The 21,815-nt window shown below is 46.4% G+C and overlaps 1 protein-coding gene across 1 annotated transcript in view; it reads right to left on the reverse strand.

Moving 5' to 3' along the window:
* The window catches only part of NCAPG (non-SMC condensin I complex subunit G), a 78,344-nt gene that overhangs the window by 28,258 nt on the left and 28,271 nt on the right, over nt 1-21,815 (reverse strand). The window contains exons 10-14 of the mRNA XM_077280001.1: nt 13,771-13,860; nt 13,079-13,258; nt 12,881-12,991; nt 12,212-12,331; nt 1,029-1,289 (exon numbers count right to left, since the gene is read on the reverse strand). Coding sequence (XP_077136116.1) covers nt 1,029-1,289; nt 12,212-12,331; nt 12,881-12,991; nt 13,079-13,258; nt 13,771-13,860 — 762 coding nt within the window. The remainder of the gene's footprint in view (nt 1-1,028; nt 1,290-12,211; nt 12,332-12,880; nt 12,992-13,078; nt 13,259-13,770; nt 13,861-21,815) is intronic.

Genomic DNA, 21,815 nt, shown 5'->3' on the forward strand with positions numbered 1-21,815 from the left:
AACAGACTAGCTGAATCCTTCTACGCTCTATGTAGCAACAGGAGGTCAATTTTCCCTGTATGACTCATGAGTCACTGCAAAATTCCCTGGCAGGGCGAGGAGGAAGCAGCTGGGTCAGAAGTTTGAAGAGGAGAATGATAAATGCACGGATAAGAAACTTCCTATCTCTACATAGAGCAGAGAAAAGAGGAATTAGCTGGGTAGAAAGGCAAAATGAGCAATAGTAAGTACACAGTGCTATATAATATCATGACTGCAATATTTTAAGAGGACAAAAACTTTTATGGGAGGACTTTTTTTTTTACCTATGGGCTAAGAACTTACTCTCAGGTAGTTGCTAACTTCCTACCTGTTCTCCCCTGTGAACAATACTGGCTTAGAGCGGTTACAAACCGCTCTTGCTGGCAATTATCAAGCTAATTATGACATGCCAGGCAAGCTTCTTTTTAGTTTTGCTTACAAGGAACGTCAATGTGATTGACAACAGGCTTCCTGCTGCCTAACCGCGGGGAGCTGGCTGTCAATCAGAATGTAATCAGCAGTGATGTCCCATTGACAGAGCAGAGGGCAGGAGAAGGAGCAGCTCTGTCAACGTTGCATCACAGGAGGCAAAATTGCCTTAAGAGATCGTTGAAAGGCAGAACACGCAAGTAGTTAGCGACTTCCTCCTCACTGACAAGCGTTTGGATGTATGACAAATGGCTGCAGGGAGTCATATCTGTAGTTGGACAAAAGGAATTAAATCCAGGAATCCCCATAAAATCTAGAAGATCCTTAGAAACGCCAAGAATAGTAATCCTGTGCCATAAATGGCCAAAAACCAAACTCGCAGTGTTTGTGCCTTCACCAAAACTATCTATCCAGTCTAATAAATGACGATGCTCCATTGGACAGTACAACATGGCAAGTTTCCTCTGTGACAACACTGATAAAGTATTAGAGATTGGAGGGATATAAATGTGACACGAACCTATAGCCCTCAATTGGTTCAACCAGTTGGATCAGTAGTTAAGGATCTCTCTACATACCTCACTGTCCAGAAAGTCAGAGAACAGCGTTAACATAGCATTCACAGCGGACAACTCTTTTTCTGTGTTTTCCTCTTCGGTTTTATTACAGACAGCTTCTTCAGTCTCAGCAGGTTCACTTGGCTCCTCAGGATTATTTGAGGGATTTTCAGCCCCATCTGACTTTGATTTTTCAAAAATGTCAAGTCCAAAGAGAAGGAGGAGGTCAATGACTGCATTCAGAGCACTGGTCCTGACTTTGACCTCATCGAGCTGTGAAATCTGCAAAAGGTCAAAATACATTAGTGGATACGTTGGTCACACATCACAGGGGTCTGCCCATGTTCTCCCTCAGCCGCTGTAGCTTGTGAGCTGTGCAGTTAGAGGTCTGGGTAGGCTTCCTCTAGGCCGGACAATACAGAAAGCATCAAATAGTACCAGACAGTCACATATTCGTCAGTGACAAAGCAGACAGATTTGCAGGGCCTTTAGCATCCAGGGATGTGGTTGGGAGTGGCTTACAGGTCAACTGAGGAGAAGGTTCTTGTCTAAATACCTAGCCTAGGGCACTAAGATGTTAATGTAAGTCATATGTTTGTAGTAGCATCCCTGGGGAGATGTAGAGAAGGGACAGGTTCACGGACTGCATCCCTGCAGGTTTAGGGCAGTAAAGGTGGTAAAGAGGTAATCCTGGGGAAATACAAATTTATTTACAGCAACATGTCAGGAAGAACCCTGGAGAGATCATACAGATACCACCACTTGCCACCAATTTGGATGATGATGCCACCAAATTGGGGATGCAACTCCACTGCCTTAGAGCAATAATGTAATTGACGAGGCGGTTACTACTAGGCCAGTTATTAGCCATCTTACAGTGTGCATATGGTATATAAAGCTCTGATTCCAACGCATGGAAATCTAGGTTCCACCGCATATGAAATAAATATTTAACAGGTCCGTTCTTCTTGCTCTGTAAACCACGCACCTGAAGCCATACACTACGTGTAACGGGTGTCCAATCAGCCTGTATAAACGAATGGTGGTGGCTGCTAGTAGTTCCTCTTGTTATTGTTGAGATGGCAGTGATATAATATTAATATACATACATACACATTTTGATGGAAGAGTTGCTTTTGAGTGCTCTCCTTCAGTTTTCAGAATCTGTGTCACTGATCAGGAGGCATAGCTTGCTTCTTGCTCAACTTCTAACCTCCTTCCCTGCAGTCAGATCAGGGAGGGCATGGCCTGCTTGTTATTCAAGCCAAAACTGCGGCCAAGCCCGATGTTAAGGTGTGTGACAGTTTGGACCATCATGGCTCATTTTCTGCTCGAGTTCCTCTATGCGCCCCTATGCTCACGGCCTGCTTTTTCACAGCTTGTATGTGACATCCAAACAAGCTTCTTGACATGTCACATACAAGCTGTGGATGTGCATGCTGAAAGCACAGAACAAAAATCACATCTGTACACATTATACACTGACATGACACGTTCTGTTCTACCCAGTCTACAGCTTGTATGTACCATGTCATGGTTCTCTGTCTGCTTCCCCAGTTCTCACTCCACGCTCCTTGATGTCACACAAAAGCTGTTGTGGTGGAGGCTGGGAGCGCAAAACCAGCCATGTCAGTATGTCACATATAAGCTGTGATAAAGCAAGCAGGGCAATTAATCATATCGATGAGATTTTTATTATTTTTGAGACTTTCAAAGTAAATATATTTTAATGTCTGTATACATAGTGGTCTAGGACTATGGTCGCGGTTTAATATCAGTGCCTATTATTGTCTTTAACGGCGAATGCAAGAATCTTGATAGTATAGGAAAGTCAATAGGTTGAATAGTTATTCTGGCCCGGCCCACTTCAGAATTATGTGGTAAACGGACTGGTGATTTCACATCTACAGGTATTTGCCTATTTGCAATGACGGATGTTGAAATTAATGGGATAAATCGAGTCATGAACTCCGAGTCCCATACCAGTGATCCAGTGCTTACTCACCTCTCTCTAGCATTGTACATGGAGACTGAAGGCTGACAATTCAGCTTGACGTCTCCTTCCTGCACAGACTACAGAGATAAGTGCAGAGTTGTGAAAGAGAAGAGAATGCAGCTATAAGGGTATGTGCACACGTTGCGGTTTTTGCTGCGGATCTGCAGCGTTTCTGCAGCTGCGGGTCCACAGCAGTTTCCCATGAGTTTACAGTTCAATGTAAACCTATGGGAAACCGAAAACGCTGTGCACATGCTGCAGGAAAAAACGCGCAGGAACGCAGCGGTTTACAATCCGCAGCATGTCACTTCTTTGTGCAGAATCGCAGCGATTCTGCACACATAGGAATGCATTGATGCGCTCACTTCCCGCATGGGGCTATGCCCACCATGCGGAAAGTAAGCGGATCATGTGCGGATGGTACCCAGGCCCTGGGAACCATATTTGTGTAAAAAAAAAAAAGAATTAAAATAAAAAATAATGATATACTCACCTCTCAGCGCTGCACGCGGCCGTCCGGTCGCAGGGTTGCTAGGCGAGCAGGACCTGCGATGACGTCGCGGGCACATGACCGTTACGTCACAAAGGTCCTTCTCGCGTAGCATCTTTGGAACAGGACCACCGCGTGCAGCGCCGAGGAGATCGGGACGTCGGAGGGGGAGTATAACCATTTTTTTAAAATTATTTTTAACATTACTATTGATGCTGCATATGCAGCATCAATAGTAAAACAAGTGCAGGAGTAAACCCGCAGCGGAAACCACAAGACAAACTGCGATAAATCTGCAGGGATAACCGCAGCGGTTTTGCCCTGCAGATTTATCAAATCCACTGTGGGAGAACCCGCAGAGGACCCTTCCTACGTGTGCACATAGCCTTAATGTATGGCTGCACAAATCCCTTTGTTTGTGTAAAGGCCCCGTCACACTAAACGATTTACCAACGATCACGACCAGCGATACGACCTGGCCGTGATCGTTGGTAAGTCGCTGTGTGGTCGCTGGGGAGCTGTCACACAGACAGCTCTCTCCAGCGACCAACGATCAGGGGAACGACTTCGGCATCGTTGAAACGGTCTTCAACGATGCCGAAGTCCCCCTGCAGCACCCGGGTAACCAGGGTAAACATCGGGTTACTAAGCGCAGGGCCGCGCTTAGTAACCCGATGTTTACCCTGGTTACCAAAAAAAAAAAAAACAGTACATACTCACCATCTGATGTCCGTCAGGTCCCTTGCCGTCTGCTTCCTGCTCTGACTGAGTGCCGCCGTACAGTGAGAGCAGAGCGCAGCGGTGACGTCACCGCTGTGCTGTACTTTCACTTTGCGGCGCTCAGTCAGTGTGGGAAGCAGACGGCAAGGGACCTGACGGACATCAGATGGTGAGTATGTACTGTTTGGTTTTTTTTACATTTACGCTGGTAACCAGGGTAAGGCCAGGTTCAGATTGCGTTAGTGCAATCCGTTTAGCGCGAGCGCTAGCGGATTGCGCTAACGCAATGTCTTTTTCGGGGCCGCGTTCAGGGGTCGCGTTAACGTCCCCGCTCTCGCAGATCCCCGATCTGCGAGAGCGGGGAACGGACCTCTGGCGCGCCGCGGACGCTGCAAGCAGCGTCCGAGGCGCGCTACAAAGGACCGGCACATCGCTAGCGCGTGCCAAAAATGACACGCGCTAGCAATGCGCTCTAACATTGCCGGCAATGGGAGCGCTAACGGACGCAGTGCACGGCGTTAATTTCGCCGTGCAACGCTGTCCGTTAGCGCTATCCCATTAACGCAATGGGAACCTAGCCTAAACATCGGGTTACTTAGCGCGGCCCTGCGCTTAGTAACCCGATGTTTATCCTGGTTACCAGTGAAGACATCGCTGGATCGGTGTCACACACACACCGATTCAGCGATGTCAGCGGGACCTCAACGACCAAAAAAAGGTCCAGGCCATTCCAACACGACCAGCGATCTCGCAGCAGGGGCCTGATCGCTGGTACGTGTCACACATAGCGAGATCGCTACTGAGGTCGCTGTTGCGTCACAAAACTTGTGACTCAGCAGCGATCTCGCTAGCGATCTCGCTATGTGAGACGGGGCCTTAAGACTTTCATGAGCTCAATGATCAAGGGGAAAGCTCATGGAGTAAGCTTGGGAGCCCTAAGGGTATGTGCACACGCTGCGGATTTTGCTGCAGAACCGCAGTGGTTTCCCATGAGTTTACAGTACAATGTAAACCTATGGGAAATGAAATCCGCAGTGCACATGCTGCGGAAAAAAATGTGCGGAAACGCAGCGCTTTATATTCCGCAGCATGTCAATTCTTTGTGCGGATTCCGCTGCGGGTTTACACCTGCTCCAATAAAAAAACTGCAGGTGTAAACCCGCAGCGGAAACCGCAATAGAAACCGCGATAAATCCGCAGCGGTTTTGCACTGCGGATTTATAAAATCCGCTGCGGAAAATTCCGCAATGGAATCTGCAGCGTGGGCACATGGCCTAAGAATGGAGTGGTTACTGAGAAGGAACAGTGTTCTGTTCAGGATTTGAAATCTGCTCCAAGATTTGGAAAACAGATGACACGTGTCACTCTACAGTATAAGAAATACACAAAAGAAGACCCGGCAATGGTGCTAGTCACACTGAGATGAGCAAATATAGGATGGAACAGTTAATAGGAGTGGGGCTGTAATGCATCATCAGTGTAGTAGATTATCTTCTACCATCAACACTAGTATAGCTGCAGAGTGAGTTTACATCATCGTTAGCCGGTATCTAGTAGAGCTCAACTCTCCTGCATTCACACAGAGCTTGTAATTACTAGATGCAGATGCACAAGGCCGTTCACAGCCAGGCCGTATTTGTTGCCAGCTGCCCACAGATCAGTGATGAGAAACTAGAGATAGAGGATTATCTTATGTCACATGCATCAAAAAGACCAGCATTTACAGTTTCACATCAGTGAGCTGTCTGCTACAGAAAAACACAGCTCAGCTTAGTAATTACAAGGTCCGTTTTGCAGATAAACAGTGATTTAAGTGGGTTGTTCATCACTGGGCCACCCCTTATAAATGGCTCGAGTGTGCAGTCTTAAATTAAATAGCTTCATACTTACCTAATGCACCGCTGCTGTTGCTCCTAAAGCCAGATGACATTTTGTCACATGACTGCTGCAGCCAAATCAGCAGCTGCTTACTGGCTGCACAGATGAGTTATTCATAAGGGGTTGTCCAGTGGTGGAAAAGAGGGATTTTTCGTACCGTAAAATCTCTTTCTTGGAGCCTTCATTGGGGGACACAGGTAACCATCGGTGTATGCTGCTGTCGCTAAGAGGCTGACACTATGCAAAAAAGGAAAATAGCTCCTCCTCCGCAGTATACACCCACCGACAGGCACAAAGTACCTCAGTGTTAAAGCAGTAGGAGAACCAACCAAAAACTCAACATATGTACCAACTCAACAACGAAGGAACATAGGCCCAATAATGGAACAAACAATTAGGGAGGGAGAGGTGTCCCCCAATGAAGGCTCCAAGAAAGATTTTACGGTGAGTACCAAAAATCCATATTTCTTTATCGTTTCATTGGGTGACACAGGCAACCATGGGATGTCCCAAAGCAGTCCCTAGGGTGGGAAACAAACTATGCAAGGAAAAACGGACTCAGGTCGTCCGATGCGTAACCGCCACCTGCAGCACCTTCTTTCCCAGGCCTGCATCAGACGAGGCACGGGTATAAACACTGTAAAAACTCGCAAAGGACTGCAAAGATGACCAGGCCCCGGCCTTACCATCTGGAAAGCCAAGGTCTGGTGACGAACAGCCCAGGAGTGCCCCACCGCCGAGCAGAGTGAGCCTTCACCCCCTGAGGAGGCTGTTTCTCCTGAACGCGGTATGCCTCCAATATTGCCGAACAAATCCAACGGCAATAGTGAACTTAGAAGCTAGGAGCCCATTACGACAACCTTCAGAGATGACGAACAGGGCATCAGATTGAAGAAAGGGAGCAGTCCTTGAAAGGTAGACTCAAATAGTTCTGCGGGATCCAGCTTGTGGAGGGACTTCTCCATGAGATGGACTGGAGAGAGAAACAGAGAAGGAAGGACAATGTCTTCATTAATGAGAAATGAAAGGACCATCTTCGGTAGGAAGGAAGGAACAGGACTGAGAACTACCTTGTCCTGATGTAGAGTCAGGAACGGGGAACAGCAGGAGAATGCCGCTAACTCGGAAACTCTCCCGATGGACATGATACAACTAAGAAGACAACTTTCCATGACAGGAGGGAAACGTGGTGTCTTGAATGGGCTCAACAGGAGAGCGCCAAATACAAGATTAAAATCCCATGGATCTATTGGAAAACGATAAGGAGGTGCCAGGTGGGCGACTCCTTGAAGGTCTTTACCTGGGAACGAGAAGCCAGATTTAGTTGGAAAAGAATTGACAGAGCAATAGACCCGAGTAAAGACCTGCTTATAAAAAACAAGAATGGAAGGAAGGGAAAAGGACATCGGGACCAAACCATTGTCCTCACTCCACCAGAAGAACGCCTTTCTATATCTGTAGTAGATACGCAAGGATGCTGTTTTCTGGCCCTAATCATGGTCTGAAAGAAAAACCAGCCTGTCTCAGGACTACGGCCTCAACGGCCATGCTGTTAAACTCAGAGAAGATCTGGACGGCATGGAAGCTTTCAGGGGGCGTCCATGAGCATGCTCACCAGGCCCTTCCGGAACTATCAGGAAAACGGGGATCCCTTCTGCCTTTATCTTTTTCACGACTCTCGGATCAAGGCGGAAACAGATAAGGCAGTTGGAATTGTGACCAGAGGATTACTAGAGCATTGCAACGGATGGCTAGCGGATCCCGGGACCTGGCTACGAACTGAGGAACCTCGTGGTTCATCCGAGACGACATCAGGTCAACGTCCGGGGAGTCCCATTTCTTCATATCTAGACGAAGAGGGAAGGGCTGTGCGACCACTCGCCCGCAGCAAGACCCTGATGGCTCAGAAAATCAGCTGCCTGATTTTCTACCCCCGGAGTGTGCACGGCTGATATGGCGGAAACGTAACATTCTGCCCATCGCAGAATCCTTGTTACCTCTATCATAACCCGTTTGCTGCGAGTTCCGCCTTGACGGTTTATGTAAGCCACGGCACACACTATGCAGACTGGCTGGCCCATGAAGAGGGTCTGCCAGAGGTGAAGGACAAAGAAAATTGCCCTGATCTCCAGGAGCTTGATGGGGAGAGCGGCCTCTTGGGCGTTCCAGCAGCCCAGCGCTGGGTGACTGGAAAATAAATAAATAAAAATTGCTCCAACCGAGGAGACTGGCGTCGGTGGTGAAGACCTGCCACTGGAGAGGAAGGAAGGACTTCTCTCATAGGACTGACAGCATCACCAGGTGAGGGACTGCCTCACCTTGAGAGGTAGAAGCAAGGGCCCATCCAGGGAGACGGTCCTCTTGTCCGAAGCCGACCAGAGGGCCAGCTGAAGAGGACAGGTATGGAACTGGGCAAAAGGAACGGCCTCTATGGTGGCAATCCTCTTCCCTATAACTCTCATTCAGGATCGTAGGGGGAGAGAAGCTGTTTATAGTACGGATCCCCTGGTAGAGGGATGAAAAACTTCCCCTTTGGAGAGAAGACACTAGCTTGGGTCGGTCGAACCATATACCCAGAAACACCAGGTGCTGAGCTGTAGTCAGGGAGGACTTCTCTCTGTTGATAGTCCAGCCAAGATGGACCAGAGTGTCCAGAGTAAACTGAAGACTCTGGTCGCAGTCTTGGCGGGGCAGCCCCTTGATCAGAAGATTGTCCAAGTAAGGAATTATGAGATTCCCCTTGGAGTGAAGGATGTCCATGACCGCTGCCGTAACCTTTGTGAATAGTCTGGGGGCAGAGGCCAGGTCGAAAGGAAGAGCCGTGAACTGATAAACATCCTCCTGGATCGCAAACAGTAGAAACCTCTGATGCTGAACACAAACAGGAATGTGAAGAAATTCTCCCGGTTCCATGGAAGCGATTACCGAACGTAGGGACTCCATCCTGAAATGGCGGATCCGAACATGACAGTTTAATCGCTTTAAGGTCCAAAATCGGACGGAGCGATCAGTCTTTCTTCGGGACTATGAAAAGAATAGAGTAGAAACCTAAAAACCATTCGTTCCTGGGGATGGGTACGATTACTCTTGTGCGTGGTTGGGAAGAGACGGCCGGAAGAACCCTTGGGGCCTGCGATGCATGTCTTGGCGGGCGAGACAGAAGGAAACGTCTTCCTGTGGGGGAAGAAAAGTCGATTTTGTAGCTGGAAGTCACTATCTCTCTCGAGATTGAAGCAACCTTTTCCTATTAAGAGGACGTTTAGACTTGGATCGGGGAAGCGAGGTGCTTTTCCCGCCGGTGGCATCCGAATATATTTGATCCAGCTTGGACCCAAAAAATCTAGAGCCTTGGAAGGCAAAGCCTGTGAGGGACTTTTTTTTGACAGCAGATCCGCCTTCCACACTTTCAGCCAGAGAATGCGGCATATAGCAACGATGTTGATGGTAGTCTTGGCGGAGCAACCAGCCGCATCAAAGGAAGCGGTCACGAGATATTTGCCGGCATGGGCAATCTGATCTGTCATCTTATCAGGAGGAGATGCCGCTAGAATACCCTGATGAAGCATTCTTGCCCAGGCAGACATGGACTTTGCCATCAGGTGGAGGCAAATATGGGATAGAGGGAGGCGCCAGCTGCTTCAAGGGCTAACTTAGCCAAGGATTCAATCTATCTATCCGTAGAATCCTTAAGAGATGCACTGTCCGGTAGAGGCAAGACTGTCTTGGAAGACAGATGAGAAACCGGCGGATCCACATTAGGGGATTCTGCCCATCTAACAACGAGGTCTGGGCTAAAGGGATAGAGAATGTTTAGCCGATTCCTTCCTGGGAAACACTTTTCAGTGTGCTCCCAGTGTTTAGACATAACCGTTACAAATTCCCTGAGATTAGGGATAAAAAAGGACATTTTACCCATTTGAAGGAAACAGAGTGCTCCTGAGCAGGTGCCTTGTCCTCCCTTAGGTTAAGAATTTGGGTAAATGCTAAGATGAGGCTATTGAGCATATCCTGCATCTTTTAGGTCTGGTCCGTATCGAACTGAGACTCAGACTGGGAATCCATATCCGACCCAAAAGCCACCTCCAAGGAGGGGGCATGGGGTGAGGAATGCATCCAGGAGGATGTAGAGGGACCAGGAGGACTAGAGGAAGAACTGGAAAGAGTCCGCTTCCTTTGCTTTGTCCCTGTGAAGGTGGCAGTGAGGTGCGCGCGAATCACCGTGAGGCGTTCCGAGCACTGGTGGCAGAAGTGAAATGTGGAAGTCGCTCCAGGACCTGGAACTGTGAAACTTTGTAAGGAAAGAGACCGACAGTGACATGGCAACAGCCCACTCCGGAGAGAGAGGAGTGCTCTCATCTGGGGAGTTAGAGGGCTTCTGTGTAGACACGGTGGAGGAGCTGCAGGACAACCAGAAAAAAAAAGGAAGACTGGCCTGAATGCCACTTTTTTACAGATGGCACAGGCATCATGGATTTTAGGGACAGGAATGGTCCTCCCTGAGATTGGACAGGGAGTAGGTCTACTGCTGGGGAGAGCTAAGCCCTTGTGAAGAGAGAAAATAACCAGTCTGGGCTGGTCCTACCTGATAACAGAGACGGCGCTGTCACTGCTCAAGCTGCGGTGTCCCCCAGATCCAATGCAGATTAGTGATGGACACCTGCTGTGCCCTTTGGAGCCGGAAGTCGATGGTGAGACAGATGCATGAATCTTCACACGCCTTGCAGACAGAGACACGCCATGGGGGGTGTGTCTAGGGTGACAGGGATAGAGAAAACACACTCATTAGGCCAAAAAAAGTGCTCATCGGAGGGGGCCGCACTGATTGTCTGAGGGTCCAGTAAGGAGGCATGGCTGAGCGGAAAGCGACCGCTGATTGGCCGGGGAGGAGGGGGGTAAGGGGGCGTGGCTACAGAGAGACCAGGAGAAGGCCCAAAGCCTGGGGCTAAATTAACAGAGGACCTGGAATTTGCTGTGACGCCTCGGCACCCGCAGTGACAGGACCGGTAAATGGTGTTAATGAAGGTCCTAGTCCAGGCATGAAAATCGGCTGCGTCTGTACATCGGTGGGCTTGGCTGGCCGATTTGTGCCAGCCGGTGTCAGGGAGTAGGGGTCCCTCCTATTAGCTGTGTCGCCGGAGGTATGCACCGGGCAGGGAGAGGAGGCCCCGTGATAGGGGGAAAAGAGAGCAAAGAATAAGCATGCTTAATGTGGGGGGCATGGCTCTGGCCAGCACAGAAGGAGAGAGAGCCGGTCCTCTGATTGGGCACAGTAGCGCGTGCTACAGGAAAGGGGTGTTACCGAAGCACTAGCTGGGTTGAAGAAAAAATGGCTGCAGCCGTTCAGTGCCGCCATATTCTGTGCAGCCTCCTGTCTTGGGTAAACAGTGAGGCAGGCAGGTAGGTAGCTGTCAGGGACAGAGAAAAGGACATAGGCGAGTCCCGAATCCCTCTTCAATGACAAGGACATCATCAGGAGCCCTCGGATGGATGAAGGTCACTGGTAGAAAAGGGTCCTCCTTCCCGCACCGTCTCCGGACAGTGCAGAAGACTGCATCAACCCCGTACACAAAAGGGGGAGGCCACCGCTAGTGATCGCAGTCTTCCTCTCAGCCCTCTCCGAGGAGAGGGGTGAGGAGGGGAAAAAGCAAGGACCGGCCACCAGTAATCAGCCTGAAAGAACCGTAAAGGTGACAGGGGATAAAGTCCTGCCTGCGGGTCCAAGAGTGGGCGATACCACACTGCTCTCGCGGTCGCTTAAGTGTGGGAAAACTGGGTGAGACATTACACCCTGTTACCTCGAAGATGAAGAAACCTGAAAGATAAAGGAAGAAGATTAATAAAAACACAACAGGTGACCTGAAAAGGAAAAGACAGATCTGGGATCAGATCCAGGTCCGCCTCCTACAGACAAAGCTTAAATTGAGGTACTTTGTGCCTGTCGGTGGGTGTATACTGCCGGAGAGGAGACATTATCCTTTTTTTGCATAGTGTCAGCCTCCTAGCGACAGCAGCATACACCCATGGTTACCTGTGTCCCCAATGAAGCGATAAATTCCTTTAATAGCTACAAAGGTTGTCACAATGTGCACTGTACACCATGGTACTTCATAGGAGTCTCACCTGTAACAGCAGGGTCAGCTGCTGCTGTGCAAAATCTTTGCTTTGTAACGCACAACATCCAATACATAAGACGGCCATGTTTCTCACAGAGGGTTGAACATTGGTTATGCCTGGTAGGATCTGTGACAGAGCAGCAAAAAGCCAATTAAAATCAGACAATATCTAAGAGGGACAACAGAGTTAGATAAAGGAAATACGATATTGATAGATAGATAAGAAAAATTGGAGGCAGCACACCGTTTGTAGTGAAAAAGAGCTTAATCAGCCCAGAAAGAGACGTTCCTGTTGGGACTGAAACGTCGCTTTCTGGGCTGATTAAATAAGCTCTTTTTCACTACAAACGATGTGCTGCCTCCAATTTTTCTTTTTTATAATTGAGGTTTGGTATTTGCCTGGGGGGCTCTGCACCTGGACTTTTTTTTTGCTTTTGGAAAGTTCCTTGGCAGGATGAAGAATTTCTGAAATTGCTGATAAACACACACTTTTACAATATAACAGCCATGATAAGTAATTAAGCTATTCTTCATCCTGCTGTCAATCATGCGTCACTCTCCATTACCAGTAGGATGTGAACGGCCGTGATAGCAGAAACAATTATTTACCATCACCGCAACCACAACGGAAACTAATTTGCTCCGAGACAATGACGCCGCCAGTGCAAACACTTACCAGTGACTGAATCATCTCGTTCAATGTACCTCCGAGTCCTTTAGAAAGGGAGATCTGCTTTAGCAGTTCATTGCACATGATCAGGCACTTCAGAAGTGTTTCAGGGTCATTCTGTAGGAGGAATTACCGCTTTTAAAGCTAGAAAGCAAGAAAAAAAAAAAAAAAAGAAAGCAATGCACAACAAAAAGAAACTAAAACCTTTTCCACTCGGACTTCTTTAAGTTCTGGCTCTTCGGCCTCTTTAATCAGCTGGGCCTTTAATTTTTCCAGCTCTGCCACTTTCTCCTTTAGTTTGGAGGCCTGGCTGAAGTCTTGTGAAGCTATGGCGTCGTCTAGCGCTTGCTTGGCTTCGTTGAGCTGCAGTTTTACCGACGCGATCTGCATTATGGAACACATGTACGAAGAGTAATCCCCAGCATTAACCCAACAAATATAGTGTAACGGGGTTCTTCCAGTATACTTATGGCCGATTTCTATATGCGAGGTCTGTCCTCTAACACCCATGATCTGCAGGTTGGAGGACTGCTCCCATTGATTGAAGCCAGCACGGTGACGTCCGTATGTATGAAGCGGTGCCGGCACAGAGAAATCTCAGTGCTGTGCAAAGGAATAGTCTCAGAGACCAGACTCAGCAGTGTGCTTAGGATTCATGAGGTATCGGACCTCCAATGATCACACACTGATGGCCTCAGGGTGGCTCATTGGAGGCATGCTAGTATAAAGAAATAAGAGTTCGGAAATGCAATAGCAAAATGTCATAAGTTTTAATAATGGGGGCTCTGGAAGGCAAGACCCCAACAAGCCCCCCAAAACCAGGGCTGCCTCCCCCACTTGGGGTACCCCTTTACGCAGTAAACATATTAACATCATATCTTACTTGCCCAACGTACCTGTACTTGCAGTTTTCTGGATTCTGTGACATCCGGTGGGTTATCCACGCTGACAATTGGCTCTCGCAGCTCAGAAATTATTTCTGCCACCTGTCAAACATGGTTTTGTAGTGAACAAATTACGATCCCCCATAAATTAATCAAGCTCCCCACCCCCATTAACAACATATAATGCCTACAGACAAAAAAAACAAACAAGAAAAAAAAAAAAACACACACCAGCTACATTATAGTATTTATAGAGAAATATAACCAATTCTGTGTTTGCTACTATAAAAGAGTCAAAGGAGAGAAAGGTGAAGATTACACAGCTCTACACACCGTACACACAGGAAATGAATCAGGCAGCGAACACTCCATAGATGGACATCCAGAAACGGTTTAACCTAATACCTAGTCCGGGGGGTACAGGAGAAACTAAATGCTTATGGTTTACAGTGCAAAGTGCATATGTGATTCTTCTGATGAAATGCACAACGTAGGGGTGAGGAGCTCATCCACATCTGGCCCTCAGGATAAAATATTACATAGTCCTCCATGCAGAATAAAGGTTCCCAGGCCTCAGGATGATTATATTTGTTCCGCAATGCTGGGAAACATTCTGCATGGAGGACTATGTGGGGTCCCTTATTCTGCATGGAGGACTATGTGGGGCCCATTATACTGTATGAAGGATTGTGTGGGGATCAGAGCTGTGGCATCACACTGTGATGGGTCCCCATACTTTGCTGGGGAGGTTCAGTAGGATCGTCATACCGTGCATGAAGTATACTGTAGAGGAATTCACTGTGAGGGTATCATACTGTGTTTGGGGAACACTTGTTGGCATCATACCTTATTGTCTGTACTATTAATACAAGGTTTTTTTATCCCTTCTTGGTACATATTTAAATTACGCCTTATGCCTTTACTGCTTATATTAGCATATCTGCATCATCGCTGCAACAGTGCCCACAACGGAGGCGAGAACAGGCCGTTTATTTTATACTAGATGGTGGCCCGATTCTAACGCATTGGGTATTCTAGAATATGCATGTCCACGTAGTATATTGGTCAGACACGTAGTATATTGCCCATCGACGTAGTATATAGCCCAGCCACGTAGCATATTGCCCAGCCATGTAGTATATAGCCCAGCCACGTAGCATATTGCCCAGTGACGTAGTATATTGCCCAGTGACGTAGTATATTGCCCAGTGACGTAGTATATTGCCCAGTGACGTAGTATACAGCACAGAGCCACGTAGTATATTACCCAGTGACGTAGTATATTGCACAGCGATGTAGTATACAGCACAGAGCCACGTAGTATATTGCACAGCCACGTAGTATATTGCCCAGCGACGTAGTATATTGCCCAGTAAAATAGGGAAAATGGTGTGCACTCAGGTCATAGGATAGTGAGGTGCTGGTAAACTGACCATATGGTCAAGTCTATCATAGAAAAAATTACCGCACACTCAATTTTGATATGATGCAGAAAAAGGTTTATGCCAATTTTATTCAAGAAAAAACAAAGTGATAGTTCGCCACAGTGATAGAGCAAAACCCGACGTTTCGACCCTCCCGGGTCTTATTCATGGGGTTACTGAAAAAACACAAAACACTTTATAAACAATTGTTTGACATACATTTGGCAAAATTACATTTTATAATAAAAAAATCAAATAAAAACAAAACAAATCACCAAGAGGAAAAACAAACAAATTATATACAAAGCAACTCAAGAAGATGACAATGGTCATACAATCAGGGGCGGCGAAATTGTACTGCCATATAGTGCAAAAGGTCATGAAAAATAGAGTATACAAAGTTTACCTCTAGTCCTTTGGTATGTATGCATAAAGGATGGCAGTAGTAGACGAGGACCAAGCGATCCCTGATTTAGAGAGCATAACCTGTCAGTGACAAGGTGACAATATTATTAGATATAACTAATGTGGGTATGAGGTAAAGATCCTATCAGTCAAGAATGGGTACCAGACACGTGTATTGTTGATACGATGTTATGTATGGCCACATTGGTAATGGGGTGTTAGTCCGGGCATAGTAGTAACTTAGATATTGGGGTGCCTCTAAAAGCAGAGGAAATATGCCAGTTATAGATAAGTGCTGTACAAATAGTGTCCCATTGGGGGTGCCTTCACTGAAGCGAAGCAGAGGAACCCTCCTAATCACCAGGTCATTGCATGTGAAATACCTTAGAATGAGGCCAGTAAGGGCTGCTGTCCCAGAAAACTTATTTAGAAAGGGCCGTGCATTTCATGGTGGACCTGTGGATTAGGTGGAGAGACAATGGAAAAAATGGTAACCAAGTGTAAGCGGTTGGGATTGACCGGCAGATGTAGGAAAAGCGACGCCATATAAATACCTGATAGGGGTCTTATGTGGGGTCAGCGGCGCATCCCGCGCCCTGCTGCGCAGTCCAGAACGGAGGCTTGGCAAGTGAGGGTGGACGGGAATGCCGCCCTAAAATATTGCCGGACCGGAAGTCCCGGACCGGAAGTGACGCAGCTGCGCATGCGCACTCGGCCCTGCGTGTATGTATGGGCAAAAAACCTTGCCCAAGAGTGGGAGTGGTGTAGTGCTGTTAGAAGTACTGGTGGAAAATTGTAAACAGAAACCATATAGAGGCGCCCAAGGAGAAAATTGTAGTATGGTCGTAGCTGGGATAACTAGGGGATATATAGGTAGAATTGATGGCTACAAAAAAAGTTATATATAAAAAAGGATAAATAAATAAATGAAAAAATGGAAAAATATAAATATAGATATGAAAAAAATGAAAAAATGGCCATACTGAAGATGAATAGTGGGAAAAGGATACTACTGGTGGGAATGAACATTTGCGAAAATGAAATAAAGAAAAATAGGGAAAAATAAGAAAAATGAAAAATAAAAAATGAAAAAAAATAAAAAACTAAATAAAATTAAAATAAGGAAAAAATAAAAAATAAATAAAAATAAATATAAAAAAATATAAATATACGTATATACTTGCATAGTATGCGAGTATGGTAATGAGAAAAAATAATAAAAATATGCGACAGAGGACTCACCTAGTGGGAGGTAGACTCAACGTGTCTGGAAGGTAAAAAAAATTAAAGGATTAGTGAGACATTATAGTAACCAATCGATCTCCCTGTTGAGACCCTTAGGGCTTAGGGTTTCCAGTTTGTGGATCCAGAACGCCTCCCTCATTTTCAGTTGTTTAATATGATTCCCACCTCTTCTGGGTCTAGGGACCTGCTCAATAACCTGGTATTTGAGCTGCGCCACAGTGTGTCTGCACCTAATGAAGTGTTCGGGGATAGGTAGCCACGTTTTACTACATCGAATGGTGGATTTGTGGCTTGCTATACGGTCTTTCACATGTTGGGTTGTCTCTCCTACGTATAGGAGGCCACATGGGCATTTAACAATGTAAACAACGAAGTTCGAGTCACACGTATAGTATCCACTGATCGGGTAGGTTTTGCCTGTCCTGGGATGTGTTACGCTATCTGCTTTGATAACATTGGAACAGGAGGCGCAATTGAGACACGGAAATGTCCCTGTGCGTTGTGGGATCAGTACAGATTGGTTTGTAGTGGGGCGTGTGCTGCCTATATCAGCCCGAACCAGTTTGTCTCTTATGTTAGGGGCTCTTCTGTTACACATGAGAGGTGGTAAGGAGAAACTAGTAATGTTTGGGTAGGCTTTCTCTAGGAGGGACCAGTGTTTATGGATCACTCTCTCAACTTTGGGCATAAGGGGGTGGAACGTGTGGACAAATGGGATCCTGTTCTCGTTGGTGTTGCCCGAAGGTGAAGGTAGTGGTTGTAGGATCCGTGTTTTTTCACGGTCGAGTAGACGTTGTGGATAGTTCCTTTCCCTAAATTTCTGGGACATGTCCTCTAGGCGTGTAGGGAGTATAGCCTGATCGGAGACGATTCTGGCCACTCTGGTAAATTGTGAACGCGGAAGGCTATTGCGTGTAGCCTTAGGATGACTGCTAGAGTAGTGCAAAAGACTATTACAGTCAGTTGGTTTGCAGAAAAGGTCAGTTGACAGACGGCCCTGATCATCCTTACGGACAAGAGTGTCTAGAAAGGAAATTTGATTTGGATCAAACTGCATAGTGAATTGTAGTTCTGGGTAGATGGAGTTAAGTGTCTGATGAAATGCCTGCAGTGTGTCAATAGGTCCTGACCAAATAAAGAAAATGTCATCTATATACCGCAAGTAACAGTTAATGTGTTTCTCATATCTGGCATCCGTATAGACAAAACTCTCCTTAAATGTGTTCATGTACGCATTTGCATACGCCGGTGCGACAGTCGAGCCCATCGCGGTACCCTGGCATTGTATGTAGTAGGTATCTTCAGAGAGAAAATAGTTTTCGTATAGTACTAGTCTTAGTAAGTCTATGCAGAGCTGTGTGAACGTAGTAGATTTACCTGAATATTCTAACAGTGATTTGGATGCTGCAATGCCTTTCTCGTGGGTGATGGAGGTGTAGAGGCTGTTGACGTCCATGGTGACTAGGAAACTGTCGGGGGGTACACAGTTAAGTTGTCTCAATACTCTCAGGAAGTGGCCAGTGTCCAGTATGAAGGACTTGTTATTCTTGATCAATGGTGTTAGGATTTTTTCAAGAAAAACTGATAAAGGTGACAATATAGAATCAGTGGATGCCACTATAGGACGACCGGGGGGATTTGTTAGTGACTTGTGGATTTTAGGTAGTATATAGAATACCGGGGTAGTTGGGTGGAGGTTGTTGAGGAATTTCGCTGTTTGCTGGTCAATCGTACCATTATCACTATAAGTTTTGGTGACATATTCAATTTTTTTGCGGATCTCAAAAACGGGGTCCCTGGGAATAACCTTGTATGTGTTGGTATCTGATAATTGGCTAGTACCTCGGTGGAGTATAATGTGCGGTCTAATATAACTACTGCCCCGCCCTTGTCCGCTGGTTTAATAATAATGGTTTTGTTGTTGTGGAGAGAAGTGAGTGCTTGTTTTTCGGACGGTGTCATATTAGCCCGTGTAGGGAAGAGACCCAATCGATGTTGGTGAGATAGATCCTTAACGTCTTTATCGACAAAAGAAATAAACGTTTCAACAGGATGAAATGTATGGGGTGGGTTAAAGGAACTAGGTTTCCTTAAGCCCAATGATGCCAGAGGGATCTCCGCAACAGAGACGTCCCCATTAGGAGACACTCTGTTCTCGGAGTTTCCCGTCAATGTCCCGAAGTGAGTCTTCAGTCTCACTAGACAATACATGGCTACAAAAAAAGTTACATATAAAAAAGGATAAATAAATGAAAAAATGGAAAAATAAAAATATAAATATAGATATAAAAATAAAGATAGATATAGAAAATAAAAATAAAAAATAGAGATAAAATGAAAAAGTGAAAAAAAGGATCCTTGCGGACCACCAAAAATTCCTGGAGGAGAGAAAACGCCAAAAGTTTCAACGCGACAACGACGATTATACCCACAACAGGGTATACCGATGGAGCGATTCTACAGGCAATCATCCCTGGCGCCGTCCCTACCAACGCAAAACAGGCTCCTTCAGCACGGAGAGCGACTCGTCTACAGGTTCGAGCAGACCTCATTTTTTGTCCAAAGGCCGCAGGGGAGGTCACCAGCGTACCGACCAACAAGAAGATCGAGGAAAAATGACAACTCTGTCACAGGTAAGACACCTAACCTAGTCATTAATATTTCAGGATATACGCTCTCCCCTGCGGAACTCGATGTATTACAAAAAGGACTGTCGTTCTGTCCCACTCCTATCTGGGATAGCTTCCAGCTGGAGCAGGACCTACAAAGACTATATCGTCTAGTGAGACTGAAGACTCACTTCGGGACATTGACGGGAAACTCCGAGAACAGAGTGTCTCCTAATGGGGACGTCTCTGTTGCGGAGATCCCTCTGGCATCATTGGGCTTAAGGAATCCTAGTTCCTTTAACCCACCCCATACATTTCATCCTGTTGAAACGTTTATTTCTTTTGTCGATAAAGACGTTAAGGATCTATCTCACCAACATCGATTGGGTCTCTTCCCTATACGGGCTAATATGACACCGTCCGAAAAACAAGCACTCACTTCTCTCCACAACAACAAAACCATTATTATTAAACCAGCGGACAAGGGCGGGGCAGTAGTTATATTAGACCGCACATTATACTCCACCGAGGTACTAGCCAATTATCAGATACCAACACATACAAGGTTATTCCCAGGGACCCCGTTTTTGAGATCCGCAAAAAAATTGAATATGTCACCAAAACTTATAGTGATAATGGTACGATTGACCAGCAAACAGCGAAATTCCTCAACAACCTCCACCCAACTACCCCGGTATTCTATATACTACCTAAAATCCACAAGTCACTAACAAATCCCCCCGGTCGTCCTATAGTGGCATCCACTGATTCTATATTGTCACCTTTATCAGTTTTTCTTGAAAAAATCCTAACACCATTGATCAAGAATAACAAGTCCTTCATACTGGACACTGGCCACTTCCTGAGAGTATTGAGACAACTTAACTGTGTACCCCCCGACAGTTTCCTAGTCACCATGGACGTCAACAGCCTCTACACCTCCATCACCCACGAGAAAGGCATTGCAGCATCCAAATCACTGTTAGAATATTCAGGTAAATCTACTACGTTCACACAGCTCTGCATAGACTTACTAAGACTAGTACTATACGAAAACTATTTTCTCTCTGAAGATACCTACTACATACAATGCCAGGGTACCGCGATGGGCTCGACTGTCGCACCGGCGTATGCCGTACATGAACACATTTGAGGAGAGTTTTGTCTATACGGATGCCAGATATGAGAAACACATTAACTGTTACTTGCGGTATATAGATGACATTTTCTTTATTTGGTCAGGACCTATTGACACACTGCAGGCATTTCATCAGACACTCAACTCCATCTACCCAGAACTACAATTCACTATGCAGTTTGATCCAAATCAAATTTCCTTTCTAGACACTCTTGTCCGTAAGGATGATCAGGGCCGTCTGTCAACTGACCTTTTCTGCAAACCAACTGACTGTAATAGTCTTTTGCACTACTCTAGCAGTCATCCTAAGGCTACACGCAATAGCCTTCCGCGTTCACAATTTACCAGAGTGGCCAGAATCGTCTCCGATCAGGCTATACTCCCTACATGCCTAGAGGACATGTCCCAGAAATTTAGGGAAAGGAACTATCCACAACGTCTACTCGACCGTGAAAAAACACGGATCCTACAACCACTACCTTCACCTTCGGGCAACACCAACGAGAACAGGATCCCATTTGTCCACACGTTCCACCCCCTTATGCCCAAAGTTGAGAGAGTGATCCATAAACACTGGTCCCTCCTAGAGAAAGCCTACCCAAACATTACTAGTTTCTCCTTACCACCTCTCATGTGTAACAGAAGAGCCCCTAACATAAGAGACAAACTGGTTCGGGCTGATATAGGCAGCACACGCCCCACTACAAACCAATCTGTACTGATCCCACAACGCACAGGGACATTTCCATGTCTCAATTGCGCCTCCTGTTCCAATGTTATCAAAGCAGATAGCGTAACACATCCCAGGACAGGCAAAACCTACCCGATCAGTGGATACTATACGTGTGACTCGAACTTCGTTGTTTACATTGTTAAATGCCCATGTGGCCTCCTATACGTAGGAGAGACAACCCAACATGTGAAAGACCGTATAGCAAGCCACAAATCCACCATTCGATGTAGTAAAACGTGGCTACCTATCCCCGAACACTTCATTAGGTGCAGACACACTGTGGCGCAGCTCAAATACCAGGTTATTGAGCAGGTCCCTAGACCCAGAAGAGGTGGGAATCATATTAAACAACTGAAAATGAGGGAGGCGTTCTGGATCCACAAACTGGAAACCCTAAGCCCTAAGGGTCTCAACAGGGAGATCGATTGGTTACTATAATGTCTCACTAATCCTTTAATTTTTTTTACCTTCCAGACACGTTGAGTCTACCTCCCACTAGGTGA

Source organism: Ranitomeya variabilis, chromosome 1 (genome assembly GCF_051348905.1).
Source record: "Ranitomeya variabilis isolate aRanVar5 chromosome 1, aRanVar5.hap1, whole genome shotgun sequence".
NCBI classification, from domain to species: domain Eukaryota; kingdom Metazoa; phylum Chordata; class Amphibia; order Anura; family Dendrobatidae; genus Ranitomeya; species Ranitomeya variabilis.